Below are 21,269 nucleotides of genomic sequence, written 5' to 3' on the forward strand. Positions count from 1 at the left end.
GTAGAAGTGCAAAGCACCATAGATATGCTCTAAAGCTTCTTACCCTTTTAGCTCTACAGGAAAAATTATTAGTCAAGTCTAGGCTGTCCGCTAACTCTGGTATCTCTTATGCCCTTTCTCTTTCAACCACGGTATCAAATGAGACACTTTGGGCTCTGATGGTTAAATGTATCAAGAACAGATGTATTTCCTAGAGAAAATATGAACACTTGGAAGAAAAAGCAACTAGAAAAAGGCTGGAATATGTATAAGGGCTCTGTGAGTATGGACGAGGAAAAGGAAGGGACATTTAAAATCCCTATCCAAAAGGATCTGGTATCACTGAGGCAGGAACCCACTGTCAGGTTTAGTTTGACTCAAATCCTAATTGTTTCAGTGAGCTTGATAGAGATCATGCAAGTGTGTATACATATTTATAGTTATGTTTTTTTTTTTAAAAACAGCATCTGGAATCAAGAGACCCACGGCATCTGAGGTGAGTTTTATATACTGATATACAGTGGTTCTAAAACCTTAATTCTGAGATAGAAGGATACCTGTTTATGACATCCTTATTTCCCCCCTACTGGGATCTTGAAATCTATTGATAGGTATGGTTCTCACATCTCTTTGGTAGGCTAGTGATTATACAGCTCTACTTTTGTCACAGTTTATTATGAATATTAACAACAGCTCAGATTTATTGAGTATTTTTATTTTTTTAAATTTATTTCTCTGCATCAGTCTTAGTTGTCGCATGTGGGATTTAGTTCTCTGACCAGAAATGGAACCTGGGCCCCCTGCATTGGGAGCACAGAATCTTAGCCACTGAACTACCAGGGAAGTCACTATTAAGCATTTTTAAATGTAGCAAATGTAGTGTTCAGTTCAGTCGCTCAGCCATGTCCAAACTTTGCAACCCCATGAACGGCACCATGCCAGGCCTCCCTGTCCATCACCAACATCCAGAGTTTACCCAAACTCATGTCCATTGAGTTAGTGATGCCATCCAGCAATCTCATCCTCTGTTGTACCCTTCTCCTCCTGCCTTCAGTCTTTCCGAACATCAGGGTCTTTCCAAATGAGTCAGTCTTCACATCAGGTGGCCAAATTACTGGAGCTTCAGCTTCAACATCAGTCCTTCCAACGGACACACAGGACTGATTTCCTTTAGGATGGACTGGTTGGATCTCCTTGCAGTCCAAGGGACTCTCAAGAGTCTTCTCCAACACCACAGTTCAAAAGCATCAATTCTTTGGCGCTTAGCTTTCTTTATAGTCCAACTCTCACATCCATACATGACCACTGGAAAAACCGTAGCCTTGACTAGATGGACCTTTGTTGACAAAGTAATGTCTCTGCTTTTGAATATGCTATCTAGGTTGGTCATAACTTTCCTTCCAAGGAGTAAGCGTCTTTTAGTTTCATGGCTGCAGTCACTATCTGCAGTGATTTTGGAGCCCCCAAAAATAAAAGATCAGCCACGGTTTCCACTGTTTCCCCATCTATTTGCCATGGATTGATAGGACCAGAAGCCATGGTCTTAGTTTTCTGAATGTTGAGCTTTAAGCCAACTTTTTCAGTCTGCTCGTTCACTTTCATCAAGAGGCTCTTTAGTTCTTCTTCGCTTTCTGCCTTAAGGGTGGTGTCATCTGCATATCTGAGGTTATTGATATTTCTCCCGGCAGTCTTGATTCCAGCTTGTGCTTCCTCCAGCCCAGCGTTTCTCATGATGTACTCTGCATATAAGTTAAATAAGCAGGGTGACAATATACAGCCCTGATGTAGTCCTTTTCCTATTTGGAACCAGTCTGTTGTTCCATGTCCAGTTCTAACTGTTGCTTCCTGACCTGTATACAGGTTTCTCAAGAGGCAGGTCAGGTGGTCTGATATTCCCATCTCTTTCAGAATTTTCCACAGTTTATTGTGATCCACACAGTCAAAGGCTTTGACATAGTCAATAAAGCAGAAATAGATGTTTTTCTGGAACTCTCTTGCTTTTTCCATGATCCAGCGAATGTTGGCAATTTGATCTCTGGTTCCTCTGCCTTTTCTGAAACCAGCTTGAACATCTAGAAGTTCACGGTTTTCATGTATTGCTGAAGCCTGGCTTGGAGAATTTTGAGCATTACTTTACTAGCATGTGAGATGAGTGCAATTGTGCGGTACTTTGAGCATTCTTTGGCATTGCCTTTATTTGGGATTGGAGTGAAAACTGACCTTCTCTAGTCCTTTCTTTGGGATTGGAGTGAAAACTGACCTTTTCCAGTCCTGTGGCCACTGCTGAGTTTTCCAAATTTGCTGACATATTGAATGTAGCACTTTCACAGCATCATCTTTCAGGATTTGAAATAGCTCAAGTGGAATTCCATCGCCTCCACTAGCTTTGTTCGTAGTGATACTTCCTAAGGCCCACTTGACTTTGCATTCCAGGATGTCTGGTTCTAGGTGAGTGATCACACCATTGTGATTATCTGGGTTGTGAAGATCTTTTTTGTATAGTTCTTCTGTGTGTTCTTACCACCTCTTCTTAATATCTTCTGCTTCTGTTAGATCCATACCATTTCTGTCCTTTATTGAGCCCATCTTTGCATGAAATGTTCCCTTGGTATCTCTGATTTTCTTGAAGAGATCTCTAGTCTTTCCCATTCTATTGTTTGCCTCTATTTCTTTGCATTGATCACTGAGGAAAGCTTTCTTATCTCTCCTTGCTATTCTTTGGAACTCTGCATTCAGATGCTTATATCTTTCCTTTTCTCCTTTGCTTTTCGCTTCTCTTCTTTTCACAGCTATTTGTAAGGCTTCCCCAGACAGCCATTTTGCTTTTTTGCATTTCTTTTTTTGAGGATGTTCTTGATCCCTGTCTCCTGTGCAATGTCACGAACCTTGATCCATAGTTTATCAGGCACTCCATCAGATCTAGTCCCTTAAATCTATTTCTCACTTCCACTATATAATCATAAGGGATTTGATTTAGGTCATACTTGAGTGGTCTAGTGGTTTTCCCCACTTTCTTCAATTTAAGTCTGAATTTGACAATAAGGAGTTCATGATCTGAGCCACAGTCAGCTCCCTGTCTTGTTTTTGCTGACTGTATAGAGCTTCTCCATCTTTGGCTGCAGAGAATATAATCAATCTGATTTCGGTGTTGACCATCTGGTGATGTCCACGTGTAGAGTCTTCTCTTGTGTTGTTGGAAGAGGCTGTTTGCTATGACTAGTGCGTTCTCTTGGCAAAACTCCATTATCCTTTGCCCTGCTTCATTCTGTACTCCAAAGCCAAATTTGCCTGTTACTTCAGGTGTTTCTTGACTTCCTACTTTTGCATTCCAGTCCCCTATAATGAAAAGGACGTCTTTTTTGGGTGTTAGTTCTAAAAGATCTCATAGGTCTTCATAGAACTGTTCAACTTCAGCTTCTTCAGCATTACTGGTCGGGGCATAGACTTGGATTACTGTGATATTGAATGGTTTGCCTTGGAGACGAACAGAGATCATTCTGTCGTTTTTGAGATTGCATCTAAGTACTGCATTTCGGACTCTTGTTGACTATGGTGGCTACTCCATTTCTTCTAAGGGATTCTTGCCCACAGTAGTAGATATAATGGTCATCTGAGTTAAATTCACCCATTCCAGTCCATTTTAGTTCGCTGATTTCTAGAATGGCAACATTCACTCTTGCCATCTCCTGTTTGACCACTTCCAATTTGCCTTGATTCATGGACCTAACATTCCAGGTTCCTATGCAGTATTGCTCTTTAGAGCATCGGACCTTGCTTCTCTCACCAGTCACATCCACAGGTGGGTGGTGTTTTTTCTTTGGCTCCATCCCTTCATTCTTTCTGGAGTTATTTCTCCACTGATCTCCAGTAGCATATTTTGGGCACCTAGCGACCTGGGGAGTTCATCTTTCAGTGTCCTATCTTTTTGCCTTTTCATAAAGTTCATGTATGTAGTGTACCAAAATGTAAATAATGTATCTAAGTAAGTATTCTTATTTAATCCTGCAAAGAATCTCTATTAGTGTAGCTGCTGTTGTTATCCATGTTTTATAGATGAAGAAAGTGAGGATTAGTGGTTATTTAGCTTGCCCAAGCTCTCATAATTAATAATATGGCATTAAGAAGGTTAGGATTCTAAGCCAGTCTGACAGTAAAACTCACTCTATTGTTTTGTTGTTAATACTTCCTGATTGCATAGCTTCAGTGAATATGGCAAACTTCTTTTAACCATACTGAAGCTGTTGGTTTCCTGTATTTCTTTTTTGTGCAGAGTATGTTATATTTGTTTAATTTTTTTCTCATGATTTGTTTCCCAACTCTCTCTTTACTTCTTGCATCTCTCCTGGGGTTTGTGACGGGACGGAATGTGGACCCTTTTGGCATAGGATTTTAGGCTTTTCTCTCAGAACATCTTCCAGGGTCTGTCAGGTTATTTATTGAGGGTTTTCTCCAATAAGGGCCTTAGTAAGAATGAAAGTGAAAGTGAAGTCGCTCAGTTGTGTCCGACTGTAGCCCACCACGCTCCTCAGTCCATGGGATTCTCCAGGCAAGAATACTGGAGTGGGTTGCCATTTTCTTCTCCAGGGGATCTTCCCAACCCAGGGATCGAACCCAGGTCTCCTGCATTACAGGCAGACGCTTTAACCTCTGAGCCGCCAGGGAAGCCTTACTATTCTTAGTAAGAATAGTAGAACTTATCAGGTCCTAAAACGGTAACATGCTATTTCCAATAGTCTTTTTGCCTTTTGGCTTTATTAACTGAATGAATAGTGGCATCATGAAGAATACTTTCATGTCTGTTGTGCTGGCATCTTGGCTGTGGAGAATAGCCTTCTAGTTTCTACTCCACTGGTTTTGTTTCTTCCTTTTTTCTGAGGCTGTCATGTGAGTAGAAAACAAGGCCATATCATATTCTCAGGAATCTCTTCGAGGCAGGGAGGCCCTCTTCTTAGAGAATTTGTCTCATTGCCTTAGCCTTTTAATATCTGGACTGAACAGTACTTATATTTGCTAGTGGCTAGTTCTTTCTGCTAGTGAAGTCAGTTTGAGCAGATAGTATTCAGGTTGGGTTGAAAGTTAGAGGAGGAGTAATTGTGAAAGGAATCTGGGTCTATGAAGCTCTATTTCTGTCTAGCTTTTTTATACTGGGGGTCTCTTCTTTTTCCTGGGGCTGCTATTAATATCTCCTACTTCCCCTGTTTCTGCTTTTCTCCAGTGATCATTTTAATATTCTTTGTCATTTTTCTGAGAACCACAGGTGAAATATGTGTCTTTTTGGAGTGCTCTTTTAGTCAGTTGTAATTCTTTGGGCTTCCCTGGTGGCTCAGAGGTTAAAGCGTCTACTTGCAATGTAGGAGACCTGGGTTTGATCCCTGGGTTGGGAAGATCCCCTGGAGAAGGAAATGGCAACCCACTCCAGTATTCATGCCTGGAGAATCCAATGGATGGAGGAGCCTGGTGGGCTACAATCCTTGGTGTTGCAAAGAGTCGGACACGACTGAGCAAGCCACTTCATTCTTTGGGTAGCAACACTGTAACTTTGTGTTTGCATGGGGTAGATCTTCAGAAGATTTTATAAAATGTTCTTGATCCTAAAAAGGGTATGTTCAATGTTTTATTTTGATGTACCATCATGGTAGCAGTTTGATGTGCTATGTGGAAATTATATACTAATGTTGAATCTTCTTATAGGTGGCTTATTCCTCTGGCATGTCCATGAAGAAAATAGGTCACCGAGGTGTTGATTCCTCAGGAGAGACAACATATAAAAAGGTGCGTCTGAGTGGAACCCTTTCATCTTATTCCAGGAAGGGCTAGTTTTGTCTCTTTGATTATATACTCCACATTCTATCCCATTTCTTGATACCCTAAACCTTTGCACAATAGCCGTCATACAACTTGAATTTTAGAATTTACATCACAAAGGGTGAATTATGTAACCACCTGTATATGTGTTTAAATAAGAATGTTCTTAATGGACAAATCTGATATTAGATGAATTTTCACTGAGCTGAAGCAGTTGTGTTTCCCTGTTACGATATAAACATGTAATGGCAACCCACTTCAGCATTCTTGCCTGGCAAATCCCTTGGATAGAGGAACTGGGTGGGCTACAGTCCGTGGGGTCACAAAGAGTCGGATACAACTTAGTAACTAAACAAACAAATAACAATAAGCCTTCAAGGGCATTTTAACCTAGCTTTGGGGAACCATGTGTTTTGATGTTTTTCTGTCTTTACTCTGGTGCTGGGTATACATAAAGTAAAAGCTGGATCCAGTTCAGCCTGGTGATCCAGACAGGTCAGATGTGTTTCTTCTCTTCTTTGTGTGTCCTTTTTTTTTTTTTTTAAATGTTTATTTATTTGTTTTTGGCTGTGCTGAGCCTTTGTTGCTTTGCGGACTTTGCTCTGGTCGTGGTGAGCAGGGGCTACTGTCTAGTTGTGGTGTGTGGACTTCTCACTGGGGTGGCTTCTCTTGTTACAGAGCACGTGCTCCAGAGCTCACGGGCTTCAGTAACTGCCGCAGGGGCTCAGTAGTTGTGGTTCCTGGGCTCCAGAGCAGAGGCTCAGTAGTTTGGCACACAGGCTCAGCCACTCCATGGCATGTGGGATCCTCCTGGACCAGGGATCAAACCTGTGTCCCCTTCATTGGCAGGCAGACTGTTTATCACTGAGCCGTCAGGGAAGCTCTTGGGTTTTGTTAAGATTATAGTTTCAGTTGATGGATAGGGCCTAGAGCACCTGATTTTGAGCTAGAGATATGAAATGGATTGAAAAGATAGTAGTAATAACCAAGAAGAGGAAATTGAACTGGTGAAGGAAAAGCAGAAGAGGAGCATCATGGGGCGATCCAGTTTTTCAGTTCTGGACTAATTGGAGATGCTTAGGTTTCCTGTGGTAGAGTGTTAAACCCCCGTATGGCACCTGTACCTTGTCTGGCCCACGTCAGTTTTCTTGTGTCTGTTTTCTGTCTTACCGCATGGTCCGAAGTGAGAGAGATATACTCACGCATTCTCCGTCAGGGATCTGACTGCCCAGATCAGATCAATTCAACAGACATTTATTGAGCTCATTTTATGTGCTGAAAACTGAGATGACAAGCTGAGTTTCTAGTCTGAGAGAGACAAGCACTTAAAAAATTAATTATAATTTTAATGCCCTATGAGGACTAAGTAGAAAGGCAAGTAATACTTGGTAAGGGTTGGGGATAAGGGAAATTGCTTAGAACAAAACTATCCAATAGAACTTTCTGTGGTGATGGAAATGTGCTATACCTGTGTTATCTGGTGTGGTAGCCACTAATCATACCTGAATGTGTCTAGCAAAACTGAAGAAGTGACTTTTAAATTAAATTTAATTTTAATTAACTTAGAATTAAGTAGCCGAGTGTGGCTACTAACTACTGTATTAGATAGCACAGATCTATTTAATATGACATTTCCTCATGACATTGGAATCCTGATTGCAAGAATGGAGCTCTTATATTTGTATTTTGACCATAATATGATAATGGACTTCTCTGGTGGCTCAGATGGTAAAGAATCCACCTGCAATGCAGGAGACCTGGCTTCAGTCCTTGGGTTGGGAAGATCCCCTGGAGGAGGGCATGGCAGCGTACTCCATTATTCTTGCCTGGAGAATCCCCATGGACATAGGAGCCTGGAGGGCTACAGTACATGGGGTCATGAAGAGTCGGACACAAATGAGGGAGTAAGCACATACATGAGTATTTAGTAAAGCTCAATACTTCTCTCAGAAATAATTTTAATCTTTCAGGCTTTTTAGTAGCCTTTTTTTTGCCACTCTGTTGGCCTTGGGACATCACTCAGGCCTGGTCTTAGAGGACTAAGCTTCAGTCAGTCAGAATATCATTTAATTTTAGTTAACATTCTATATCTGATGAATAAAATATTTGGAGGACTTTGTATGCTCTGGGGGCAGGAACCTTTGGAGTGAGACCTGAGACTGTTCTCTCATTTCAGTGTATCTTCCAGATGTGGATGTGGTTGGAGGAACACTTTGCCTAGTGAAGGCTGGCTCCCGTAGTCACACCTCTGCTACTCTGTATCGTCATGCCTGTCCAGTCTTTTCAGGCTTCACTGCCATGTGGAGCCATGAAGATGGGGAAATTGGATTGCCCCAGTTTAGAATGAACCACTGGAAGGGCATTTGCTTTCCATTGTTTCTTCTGGTTCTTCTCTCCTGAGTTTTTACTGCTGTAATCAGATTTAATACTAGAAACTTTCCTCTCGTTTCAGACAACCTCATCAGCCTTAAAAGGTGCCATCCAGTTAGGCATTACTCACACTGTAGGAAGCCTGAGTACCAAACCAGAGCGAGATGTCCTCATGCAAGACTTCTACGTGGTGGAGAGTATCTTCTTCCCGAGGTACAGTGGTTACTTAATGTTCAGAAGAATGTCCTGGGAAATGTGACTTTTTTATATCAACATTAGGACATTTTAGAAATTCATACCTAATTTAGGCATGCATCCAATCCTTAGCCTGATATTAATCAGTGTGACGTGGGACTGGAGACTTTGGACAGCAGATGCTATCCTTTGGATGCTTCTGTGAGCCTCTGGCCTGTGGCCTGAGCCCTGAAAAGCACTTCAGAGCATTGGATAGGGGGCATATGATCCCCTGCTTCATGTCTTAATCCCTGTGTTGCACCTGTGTCCCATTATGTAACTGACTCATCCAGTCCCTTTGGTTCTCTCAGGAGGGATGTATTGACTTGCTTCTGGGTGACTTGAGTGTCTTCCCAGGGTTGTGGACTCCCTAAATTACAGGGACTGGTAAGTTATGACTTCTTCTTTTTAACACCACAGTGAAGGGAGCAACCTGACCCCTGCTCATCACTACAATGACTTTCGATTCAAGACCTACGCACCTGTTGCCTTCCGATACTTTCGGGAGTTATTTGGTATCCGGCCTGATGATTATTTGGTAAGCTTCCGGACCTCAGGACTCTGGGACTCCAGTATCAGAGGAGTACTTCCAAAGGAAGACCTCTTCACATTCTTGCTCTTACTATTTTATTTTAGAATAGAATTGTACCTGTAGTTGATTTCTGATAGAGGAAGCCCTGGTATCTCTGAACCTCTTGCTCTCTTTTCTTTGGGCCCTAGTACTCCCTCTGCAATGAACCACTGATTGAACTCTGCAACTCTGGGGCTAGTGGTTCCCTCTTCTACGTGTCCAGCGATGACGAATTCATCATAAAAACAGTCCAGCACAAAGAGGCAGAGTTTCTACAGAAGCTGCTTCCAGGATACTACATGGTGAGAGGACAAGGAGCACCAACTGCTCGAGCTGCCCACTCCGCTCCTGGACAAGGCTGGGCAGGCTGACATCAGGGGGAAAGCAATGTTAACGCTTCTGTCTTAGGGATGTAGTTCATCTTTGTGCTTTTGGTTCCATCTCTTTTGTCTCTCTGTGGCTAAAGGGGGTTTTGTTTATCTGTCCTGTTTTAAGTATAACCTAGCTTAGATCTTCCTACCCAAAGACAAAATTCAGTGATGTTTATATATTTATTTAGAGTATAGTTGATTTACAATGTTGTGTTAGTTTCTGACGTATAGCAAAGTGAGTCAGTTATACATACATATAATGTCTACTTTTTTTTTGGTTCTATTCCCATGTATAGGTCATTAGAGTATTGAGCAGAGTTCCCTGTTCTATTCAGTATGTTCTTATTAATTATCTATTCTATTTACAGTAGTGTGTATATGCCAATTTCAGTCTTCCAATTTGTGCCCTTCCCTTTCCCTCTGGTAACCACAAGTTTGTTTTCTACATCGATGACTCAACTTCTGTTTTGAAACATGTTCATTTTTACCATTTCTTTATATTCCACTTAAAAGTGTTATATATTAGTCTTTCTCTGACTGATCTCACTCAGTATGACAGTCTAGGTCCATCTGTGTCACTGCAAATGGCATTCTTTCTTTTTTTTTTTTTTAATGGCTGAGTAATTGTTCATTGTGGGGCTTCCCAGGTGGCGCAGGTGGTAAAAGAATCCTCCTGCCGATGCAGGAGATGCAGGAGATGTGGGTTTGGTCCCTGGGTTGGGAAGACCCCCTGGAGTAGGAAATGGCATCCCACTGCAGTATTCTTGCTTGGAAAATTCCGTGGACAGAGGAGCCTGGCAGGCTATAGTCCATGGGGTTGCAAAGAGTTGGACACCGCTGAGCGCGCACACAGAACAGCCCATTGCAATATGTGCTGCATCTTCACCCATTCCTGTCGGTGGACATACAAGTTGCTTCCATGTCACGGCTATTGTAAATAGTGCTGCAGTGAACACTGGGGTATGTGTATCCTTTCAAATTATGATTTTCTCTGGATATATGCCCAGGATTGATAACGGCTGGATTATATGGTAACTCTAGTTTTTTAAAGAACCTCCATACTATACTCCATTAGTAGCTGTACCAGTTTACAGTCCCACCAACAATGTAGGAAGGTTCCTTTTTCTCCACACCCTCTCTGTCACTATTTGTAGATTTTTTGATAATGGCCATTTTGAACTGTGTGAGGTGATAACGTCACTGTAGTTTTTTTGATTTGCATTTCTCTAATAATTAGTGATGTTGAACATCTTTTCTTGTGCCTCTTGGCCATCTGTCTTCTTTGGAGAAATGTCTGTTTAGGTCTTCCACCCATTTTTTGATTGGGTTGTATTTTGTTGTTGTTATTGACCTGCTTGAGCTGTTTGTATATTTCGGAGATTAATTGCTTGTTGGTTGCTTCATTTGCAAATATTTTCTCCCATTCTGGGGATTTCCTTTTATTTTGTTGATGTTTTCCTTTGCTGTGCAAAAGCTTCTAAGTTTAATTAGATCCCATTTGTTTTATTTTTGTTTTTATTCAATGATGATTTTGCTTTCCATTCTTAGTCCAGCTCCTAAATCAGGGAATGAGGTTGGTTACTTCTCTTGATAGTACTATATTCATTCTTACTGATACCTCTTGGAGGTGCTGGAGAAGTTAAGGAACTCTCCTTTGCCTCCCATCATACTCAACAAAAATATACTATAAAGAAGGCTAAGGGTTAAGACTTTTTCAGTGCTGTCTTCCCTTAAACCTCTCTAAAGGAATATATTCATCATATTTGTAGTATCCTGACTGCTTAGTATATTGGAGGATCTGCTACTTGGCTTGGTAGTGATCCCATTATTAAGATAGATACATTGGGAAATTTTAAAACAATTACAATATGGGCTTCTGGGCAGGCAGATTGTATCTGAAATCCCATGAGCAGAGGAAAGTGGGTAGCAGGTTTTGTCCTTGAGTTTCATTGAAAATCAGCTGACTTGCTCTTCTACATTTTTACTTTCTTGCCCTCAGAACCTCAACCAGAACCCTCGGACTTTGCTGCCTAAGTTCTATGGACTGTACTGTGTGCAGGCAGGTGGTAAGAATATTCGAATTGTCGTGATGAACAATCTCTTACCACGGTCAGTCAAGATGCATATCAAGTATGACCTCAAGGGCTCAACATATAAAAGGCGAGCGTCCCAAAAAGAGCGAGAGAAACCTCTCCCTACCCTTAAAGATCTGGACTTCTTACAAGACATCCCTGATGGCCTCTTTTTGGATGCTGATATGTACAATGCTCTATGCAAGACCCTGCAGCGTGACTGTTTGGTGAGTTTGTCATATTTCCTTCTCTCTCAGGCACCAGAAATCTCAGTGACTAAAACAGTTTGGTGGTTCTAAGGCATTTAATCTGTAAGAGATGGGACTCTATATAACGTATGTGTCAGACTTCATTTACAGTATCTTTTACATTAGATCATTTATGCCTTTATGTTTTTACTTTCTCTCTGTTAGTCTAACTCCCCTCCCTGTCTTTTTTTCTCTCTACCTGTCCTGGGCCTCAATGTAATCATACATTCTCCTTGTTTCCATACCAATACCATCACTGCTCACATTTTGATCCTGCCTGCCAATTCAAATTTATACCTTGGAAGCTGAGTGCTGCTAGAAAAAAATCACACAGCTATGTATACTGGCATCTCTACAGATTCTTTAATACCATTAAAAAAAATTATATATTTGGCTGTACCAGGTCTTAGTTACAGCATGCTAGATCTTCGATCTTTGTTGCATGCAAGGTCTTTAATTGTGGCATGTGGATCTCCTTCCCTGCCCAGGGATCAGACCCAAGCCCCCTGCATTGGGAGCATGGAGTGGTAGCCGCTGGACCATCAGGGAAGTTCCTCTATAGATTTATGATATCCAGTTCCACTTGGGCCATCAGTATTGCTCATTAATGCATTTCCTGTTTCTCTCAAGAGATGCCAAGTGATTGGTACTCTCTTCAAACAATTTTGTAACTCCCATCCCCCTAGCCTTGTTTCTCAAGAAGCTACCTCAACTTCTGTAGCATCCCTTCGTCTTCCCCCCATCATCAACTTAAAGTTTAGGAGAGTTTTTTTCAGTGTCTTCATGTAATGAAGCCTTCCTTTCTCCTTTGCCTTTCTCGTCTCTTGCCTGCCTTCCTGCCTCTATGTCCTGGCTTTTGCTCGCGCTGCTTCCAGTTGACTTGCTCTCTCCAGTGACCACTGGGACGCTAAGTAGAGTACTTCTTAGTCCTTCCTTGAGTTTTCTGCGGTGTTCGACAGTTGATTGTTTCCACTTTCTTAACATCTTTTGGGTTTTGTGACATCTTTCTCTTGTTTTCCACATCCTTTTTTTTTTTTGCAAGCTGCTTTTGCAGGATCGTCATCTGCTCAGTCCATAGTGTTATCATCCTTGCTTTCCTCCGCTTACTCTGCCTCTTCCTCCAGGATAATGCCCATTTTAGTTTGACTTTCTTGGTTGTGAGGAGTGGAGACTTAGTGGAGCAGAGAGGTTTTATAAATTACACATAAGAATCAGTCGTGTATTCTCTTTATCCTTTACCCACCTATCAAAACAGCCTTGGGTGAGCTGTACCACCAAAGTGAGCTACTGGAACTGGTGGAAGTATACCAGGTTGAGAACTGGAGAGACAGTGCACACTCTTTAATATGGCTCATCAGGCCTGGCATTGTCCTGCCCCGCCCATCCTCTCTTATATGCCAGACACCTACACTTTGCCTCACCAGACTCAATGGATGTGAATTTGAGCAAATTCCAGGAGATAATTAAGGACAGGGAAGCCTGGCGTGTTGCAGTCCATGGGGTCACAGAGTCGGACATGACTTGGTGACTAAACACCACCACCAGATGATAGCCATCTCGTGGCCTGCTGTTTCATGCCTCCAGGCCTTGGCCTTATTGCATTATTCTTTCCTTCCTTTGTTTACATGCGCTTATTTTCTTTCTAATGTATCCCTCATAAACCTGTTTATATACCTCCTGACCTCCTCTATAGTATTCCTCAACCATGTGTGCACTTCCATTATTACACATACTAGACTGTATTGTATTTATGTTTATTTCCCTTACTAAATTATGATATCCATGAGGACAGATGGTCTCTTAAGTGTCTGTATCCACAGAAGCAGGCACAGAGCCTACCTACAGATGCTGAGGCTTCAGCAGATATTAAACCGAGTTGAAGCTGGCCATATAAGGTCCTGCCACAGATCTGCACTGTCACAGAGTATGCTTCTACCTGACCCTCCTGTGGATTTTTTTTGAACTCAGATACATATTTCTTCTTTCACTGAGTATATAATGTTCTTTTCATGAAGAGACACAAGGAAAGAACAAACAAAGAAGGTCTTGTGGGCTAGGCTGTGGTCTAATTTGTATTTACTCTGGTGAAAGAAAGCTGAAGGAGTATCAGTGATGGGAGAGCAGAGGTCAATGTACTGTTCTCCAAGGAGTGGGAGGGGCAAAGGATAATCCTGTGCTTAGCTCTGGAGGGTGACTCCAGTAGTTAGACCAGGAAAGCTGTAAGATCCTGAAAAAAGATTCTCATACCTCCCAAGGCTCAGATCACGGTTTTTCCTTCCATTAGGTGCTGCAGAGCTTCAAGATAATGGACTATAGCCTCCTGGTGTCAATCCATAACATAGATCATGCACAACGAGAGCCTTTAGGCAGCGAAACACAGTATTCAGCTGACACTCGCAGACCAGCCCCCCAAAAGGCGCTCTATTCCACAGCCATGGAATCTATCCAGGGCGAGGCTCGACGAGGTGGCACCATGGAGACCGATGACCAGTGAGTGGACTCGGGCACCAGGAAGGAGTGTGTAGGCTCAAAGCATTTTTTCCTGGAGAGGGGTACACAGCTTCTGAGAAGGAGTAGCCTTTATTCAGCAGTGAAGTCAACATTAATACTTGCAGAACTATAGAGTGAGCGTTCCTAAGAATGTAGAAGGAAAGGAAGATTCTTAAATTTGGGATTTGTAAACTTGGAAGGAGTTCAGAGTCTTAGATACATACCTGCAAACTGTAAGAACTTCATCAAAAACAGTTTCTTACAGACTTTTTTTTATGGAAGGTGTCTTTGTTACATTCATGGATCAAAGAAGTAGTACCGAAGTATCGGATGTCTTTCAGGTGGTTTCATTTTAAAGTATTCTTCATCATGATTCTCAAGAACTAGCTCAGCTGGTGAAGAATCTGCCTACAATGCAGGAGGCCCCGGTTTGATTCCTGGGTTGGGAAGACCCCCTGGAGAGGGGGTAGGCTACCCACTCCAGTATTCTGGGGCTTCCCTAGTGGCTCAGTTGGTAAAGAATCCGCCTGCGATGCGGGAAATCTGGTTTCGATCCCTGGATTGGGAAGATCGCCTAGAGAAGGGAAAGGCTACCCACTCCAGTATTCTGGCCTTGAGAATTCCATGGAGAGAGAAGCCTGGTAGGCTGGAGTTCGTGGGGTCACAGAGTCAGATAGGACTAAGTGACTTTCAGTTTTTAATGGAAGGCATCTTTGTTACATTCGTGGCCCAAAGAAGTGTAGTTACTGAAGTATCACATGTCTTTTGGGTGGTTTCATTTAAAGTATTCTTTATCATGATTCTCAAGAAGAGTGTCTTAGTGGACATAAATTAAAGTACTAGGGAGGAATTTGCTGGCGGTCCAGTGGTTAGGCCTCTGCTTTCACTGTTGAGGGCCTGGATTTGATTTCTGATCAGGGAACTAAAATCCCACAAGACACATGGCAGGGCAAAAAAAGAGAGAGTACTAAGAAAGTTTAGAGTTAATTGGGAGAGTAGTCCTAAAATTGCTGAGTAGGAGGTGAATTTTAGATTCTTATTGGTGAAATTGGGGTGGGAGAGGCAGGCAAGTGAAATTTGGAGAGCAAGATGTTGTATATTATATATATACTCCAAAGTGGTTGGGGTTGGGTGAAGGCTCTCACTTGTCCCGTTTATGGAAAATGGGACAGTTGTGTTTAGGTCTCAGTTATAGCTCTTGATTGGGTTTGAATTTAGCAGAAGCTCCTGCCTGCTAGCCAGAAGATATTGTTACTCTTTCCCTCTTGTCTTCCCCAGTATGGGTGGCATCCCGGCCCGGAATAGTAAAGGGGAAAGGCTGCTGCTTTATATCGGGATCATTGACATTCTACAGTCTTACAGGTGAGAAACATCAGTCCCAGGCTCAGAGTGGATGTAGACTTACTCACCTTGCTCTTTTAGATGGGTTTGTCACCAGATTCTTCCTGAAGCAAGAACAATAAGTTGCAGTCTGGCTGCTTGCCTCACTGAGTTTCAAATGGTGATTTATTTCTTTGGTTATGCCTGTCTCTTGACTTCCTTACCTACCATCTCACAAACATAGCATACACCTTTGTGGAAAGCTGAGTCAGTCCTCAGAAGCAGCAGGGTGTAATACGCCATCCTGCTGGCTCTTTGTGGAAAACCTGTGAGATGAGTCATACTCCATGTTGGGATACAATTGGAAACATATTCCTCTTTTCCATGGAAGAAAAACAAAGGGATCACTGTTCTGTGAAAAGTATTAGCCTGTGGGACCAAAGCAGTGGATGGTAGTGAGGGAAGAGCTGGAAATGTTAGACCCCAGTTTTCCTCCTGTAAGATTTCAGACCCTAGTGAGGACTGGACAATATTTGACCTCCCTCCAGGCTTGCCTGTCTGTCTCTACAGTTCCCCTTTTATAATAAATATTCTTGTCCCTGACTTGCCAGGATGTATTAAATATCCTTTTCCAGTGAGAGGATTGTTGACTTACTCTAAAAACATCTTTGATCTCCATGCTGAATAAGCACTACCCTGTCTGTTCTTTGAAAACTGTAGCATAATAGTGGGAGTGCTTTCTTGGCTTCTGTCTTTTCAAGTTTTTCTACTATGATTGCTCAAGTCTGTAAAATACAATCTATAAGGTCATTCATTTAATGTGAATTCATGATGTATACATTTTTCTGGACAGGTTTATTAAGAAGTTGGAGCATTCTTGGAAAGCTCTGGTACATGATGGGGTGAGTAGCAGTCAACTTGAGGCGCTCCTCTTTCTGTCTCTCTCATTTCTGATTTGCCCCCTCAGTTTCCTCTTATTTCATTTGTGAGTTTTACCTTTTTGCTAGGGTCTCAGCCTAGGGGAAAAATGGCCCTTGGACTAGAGATTCTCTTGCTGGGCCTCCCCTTCTCTAACTCCAGCCATCTTGTTTCCTCTGCAGGACACCGTATCAGTGCATCGCCCCAGCTTCTACGCTGAACGGTTCCAGCGTTTCATGTGCACTACAGTTTTTAAGAAGATCCCCTGTAAGTGGCTTCTGCCAGATGACCCTCCAGTGGCTCTCTAACTTCAGGAGGTGGGGGCAGGACTCCCCTGTCATGGAGCTGCCAAAGCCAGAGACTTCTCTTCCTCTACCCACATCCCCTGAGAGCTGCTGCCCATCCTTATGTCTGTCACTCTGCCTTAGTCATTACCAAGTTGCTGCTTTCCCCCCTGGCAATCCCTACATGTGTCGTGGAGATGAGGGGCATTTCTGAGAAACTAGTGGGATTGTAAAAATACTTAATTGTGGGTGTAGGATCCGTGCCACAGGCTGAGGTAGGCAAAGCCAGACTTCTGTGAACAGGGATAGGCAAGAATATTACTGTGTCCCCAAGGCCGTGGAGTTCTCAGATTAGGATCAGAAGGTTGGAGAAGCATTTACTCATGTCTGCTTAGCAGGTATTAGTCAGCTAGAGGCTCTCCTCTTTCTGTCTATCTCACTTCTGATTTGCCCCCTCAGTTTCCTCTTATCTTATTTCATTTGTGGGTGTTACCTTTTTGCTAGAGTCTCAGCCTAGGGGAGGGAGTTGGGGAGTGCCAGTGTTCTTCTTTCCAAACCTTCCATGCTACTGCCACTGGCAGATTCCAGCTCCTTCCTATCTCCATCTCCTCATCATAGCCATTAGTGGTCCCTCAGTGAGGCAAAGAGGACCTATGCGTGCCAGTCTTAACAAACATAGAATAATCTTTCCAGAGTCTTTTTAAAGTGACATATAAACAAGTGTAAAGTATCGTCATGGTGCTATGTGTGTCAAGTTCTACAAAGATACAGAGTGTCTGGTTTGACTGAAGGCTACTATTAAAAAGGAGTTACGGATTAGGAGACATGTCATCCGGTGGAAGCAAAGCCATCAAGGTTGTAGGAGGGGAGAAGTACGCATCCCCTTTCCTCTGGGTTCTCTGCTTTCTTTTCCAAAGTGACATGAACTGAGATGCCCCTCCTCTGATAAGAAGTTCATAGAGCCCATCTTTGTTGACATTAACCATTTTTCCTGCTTTGCAGAAGGACAACCTTGGGTTTTTGTTGGGGACACTAGCAAGTTGTATTTATGTCTTGGTGACTATTTCTGAGGTAGGTGCTAAGTAGGCTTTCTCTTTCCCTTTTGAAGTGAAGTCCTCTCCTTCCAAAAAGTTTCGGTCTGGCTCATCTTTCTCTCGGCGAGCAGGCCCCAGCGGCAACTCCTGCATAAGTTTCCAGCCACCGGTCTCTGGGGAGCACAAGGCACAAGTGACAACAAAGGCGGAAGTGGAGCCAGGTCAGCGCCCGGGTTGGAGTCCCTGTGTGTGGGTGCTCCCTCCCTCCCTCCTGGGCCCTCATCTCTTTCTGCTTAGGACCTCTGTCCCCATTCCTGTTCACAAAAAGCCAACTTGCTACATATTTTTTCCTTTATTTCCCCCACCCCATTTTCTTTTCTTTTTGATTTATTGATTTTCTTCCTCTTTCTTTTTTCCAGGCGTCCACTTGGGTCGTCCTGATGTTTTACCTCAGACTCCACCTTTGGAGAAAATCAGTGAGGTCTCGACTATTCCTGACCCCTATTTCCCACCTGTAGTTGGAGAGACTTTGCAAACGCTAACTACAAGGTTGGTTCCTTGGCCTCTTTCTCCATGTAATCTTCTCATCTCTCTCTTCAGGTCTTTGAGAACTTCCGTAATTCTGTTGGTTTGTTTTTTTTCTTCCCCAGATTTTATTGTCTTTTGTTCTTCACTATATTTTTGCACGTTCGTCTTCCTAAGAGCTCATCTTTAGTGATTTGGAAAAGTGTATCAACATCTCTGTATTTTTAGGGGGTGGTGGGAAACCCTTATGTACAAACTTTTGGTACTCAGTCAGAATATCTTACTCAATGCTTCATTTCCTGATGACCTAAGTGAGAATTCTTAGCTTAGGATTTAAGGCTGGGAGGATTCCTAGGCACTGAAGGCAGTGAATAGTTAGCCTTTCAAAAGGATCCATTATGTGGATTGTGAGTGAGTTTTGTTTTTGGTGTGTTGATCATCTATTGCATCATAATGTATTACCCCAAGACTTAGTGACTTAAAACAACAAACGTATATCAAGGTTTCTGTGAGTCAGAAGTCCAGGTGCAGTGTAACTGGGTTCTTGGCTCAAGGGTTTTCTTGACATGATAGTCACACGTTGGCCGGGGCTAGGCTCTTCGTGAGGCCCAGCTGAGAGGCTTCACTTCACATTTATGTGCTCTTTGACAGGATTTAGTTTCTGGTGAGTTGCTGGACTGAGGGCCTTAGTTCCTTGCTGGCTGTTTTCTGGAGGCCTCCCTAAGTTCTTGGCCACCTGAGCCTCTCCAGAGGATAACTCAGAATATGGCAGCCTGCTTCACTTAGCATAGGCAAGTGAGAGTGGATGTACGTAAGCATGTATCAGGAAGTAGGGATCACTTTAGACCTGTGGAACTAATAAAAGAGACAGGCTGTCTTCTCCCCACACACCAGCATACCATGATGAGACAAACAAGAGATAACCTCATTACACATTCCTGCATGAAAAAGGGAGAACAGGAGGCACAGAAGAGCCTAAAATCCAGCAAATGCTGGAGTTTTCTTTTATCATGTCTCAAAGCATGAGAATAATTCATGATTTTTGGCTTTACCTTTGGACTCTTGGTTTTGCCTTTTGAGTCTGCATGAAAACTAGAATGTGCTTGCAGCTGAGTCATTTTCTCAGCCTACTTGCCAGAATTTTGAGGATCCAGTGGTTTCTTCATTGTGTACTATTTCTGTCTTTTTTAGTCCAAGCAGGACAGTGTTTCTGTTGCTACAGTGCCCTCAGAGATTTTGTGGGGTTCCTATGAATCTCATTGGGATTTACTGTTAGGCCAAACCCATACCCACAGATACCTTCTTGATAAGCTCTATGCTTCTTAGAGATCCTGTTCAAGTTGAGAGGATCTGAGAGACATACCCTTAATCTTTTGAATGTTGTTTCGTGTGACTGAATAGTACTGTGAGTTCTTGACAGATGTTTGTTTTATAGTCACACCCGTGGCTTCATCTGTAGACCACATTCTCCTGGCAGCGCCTTAGATTCTATCCATTTCTTAATTTTAGCATCATTTGCTATCTAGAGAGGCTCAGAATTTTCAAAACCTTCCAGCCTTGGCTTCTTTTTGTCTCCTAGTCCTTCCCGTCATTTATCTTCTTCTCTCATATTTTACTGTAAGCATTAAGAAGAAACCAGGTGGCACCTTCAGCACTTAGTTTAGAGATCTCCTTAGCTAGCTCACCCAGTTCATTAGGCATGTATTCTACTTCCCACATAAGTATAGATGACATTGTCACTACACTTTGTTCCACTACATTGCAAAGATCCCCTTTCCTTCAATTTCCAATAAGATTTTTCTCACTTCCCTTTAAGCCCTTACTGGCAAACCCCTTACAGTCCAGAATTCTTCAGGACACTTTTAAAACTTTCACTGAAACTATCCTCAAAGCCCATTTTTCTCTTCCAAAGCCACTTCTACATTTTAGATTTTTATTACAGCAGCATTTCATTCCCAGGTACAAAAACCTGTATTACCTGTTGTGAGATAAGTTACCCCAAATTTTAGCAGCTAAAAACAAAAAATTTTGTTATCTCAGATTTTATGTGGCTTAAGAATCTGGGTATGACTTAGCTAGGTGCCCTTGGCTCAGTCTCTCAGAAGATTACAGTCAAGCTATTAGCCAGCAGTGTGGTCTCATCTGGAGGCTTGCCTAGGGGGGAGGATCTACTTCCAAGCTTATGTGGTTGTTGGCTAGATTCAGTTTCTTGCAGGCTTTTGGGCTAAGGGTTCCTCGTTGGCTGTTGGCTGGTGGTGTTCCCTCAGTTCCTTTTCACATGGTCCTCTCCATAATGCATCTCACAGCATTGCAACAACTTCCTCAGAGCAAACAAGTTGGAGAGCGTGTGCCCAAGAGGAAGCTACATAGCCTAATCTCAGAATTGATTTCCATCACCTATGGTGCATTCTCTTCACTAGAGGAGAGTCACTAAGTTCAGCCCACACTCAAGAGGAGAAAAATGACACCATGGCATGACTATCAGGCAGCAGTGATTGTTGGGTGCCTACCACACCTGGGGGTTGAAAGCAGGAGTAGAGGAGGGTGTTAAGGAAGTATTTTATGGTAGTCAAGAGACTGTTAATTAAAAGAATGTGCTTTCAGATCTAGTAACTCCTTAGTCCCTTCTGTCTGAATTCTAAGTTTATTCCCAGTGAAATACAGAGAAGCAGTCTGAGATTTGACCTGAGAGTTCTTTTTCTCATTTACTAATTCTTCTTTCTGCCCGTTTTTTTTTTTCCCACTCCTGTTAGTTCAACCCTCTTGGAAAAACATGAAGTTCCAGAGTCAGAGTTCATCCATGTACGTTTCTGGGATGTGGGGGAGGTGGCTGCTTTGAAAGGGTATAAACAGCATCACTGATGGAGTAGAGCAAGGAAGTAGTTGTCAGGGTTAGGGGGACTGGGTACCCCTCTTCCCCTAAATCTTACTTTAAAATTTTTTGGTTTTGTGGGGTTGCGGGGGAGTTTTGTTTGTTTTTTGTTTTGTTTTGGTACTGTGTACTTGGAAGCTGAGACTGGGCTAGCAGGAAACTTTTTAGGTCTGCCA

At 42.6% G+C, this 21,269-nt stretch overlaps 1 protein-coding gene across 4 annotated transcripts in view; it reads left to right on the forward strand.

Annotated features, from left to right (window-relative positions):
* Positions 1-21,269, forward strand: part of PIP5K1A (phosphatidylinositol-4-phosphate 5-kinase type 1 alpha) — a 39,732-nt gene that overhangs the window by 16,749 nt on the left and 1,714 nt on the right. For 2 of the 4 annotated variants that reach the window (XM_005677615.3, XM_005677617.3), the window contains 13 exons: positions 444-475; positions 5,671-5,751; positions 8,237-8,367; positions 8,809-8,926; positions 9,109-9,261; positions 11,330-11,629; positions 13,935-14,140; positions 15,419-15,502; positions 16,314-16,362; positions 16,561-16,645; positions 17,771-17,917; positions 18,116-18,245; positions 20,975-21,023. In XM_005677615.3, the coding sequence (XP_005677672.2) occupies positions 444-475; positions 5,671-5,751; positions 8,237-8,367; positions 8,809-8,926; positions 9,109-9,261; positions 11,330-11,629; positions 13,935-14,140; positions 15,419-15,502; positions 16,314-16,362; positions 16,561-16,645; positions 17,771-17,917; positions 18,116-18,245; positions 20,975-21,023 (1,565 nt within the window). The remainder of the gene's footprint in view (positions 1-443; positions 476-5,670; positions 5,752-8,236; positions 8,368-8,808; positions 8,927-9,108; positions 9,262-11,329; positions 11,630-13,934; positions 14,141-15,418; positions 15,503-16,313; positions 16,363-16,560; positions 16,646-17,770; positions 17,918-18,115; positions 18,246-20,974; positions 21,024-21,269) is intronic. The other 2 variants (XM_005677614.3, XM_018046069.1) reach the window with 2 other exon arrangements.

The sequence above is a fragment of the Capra hircus genome, chromosome 3 (genome assembly GCF_001704415.2).
Source record: "Capra hircus breed San Clemente chromosome 3, ASM170441v1, whole genome shotgun sequence".
NCBI lineage: Eukaryota > Metazoa > Chordata > Mammalia > Artiodactyla > Bovidae > Capra > Capra hircus.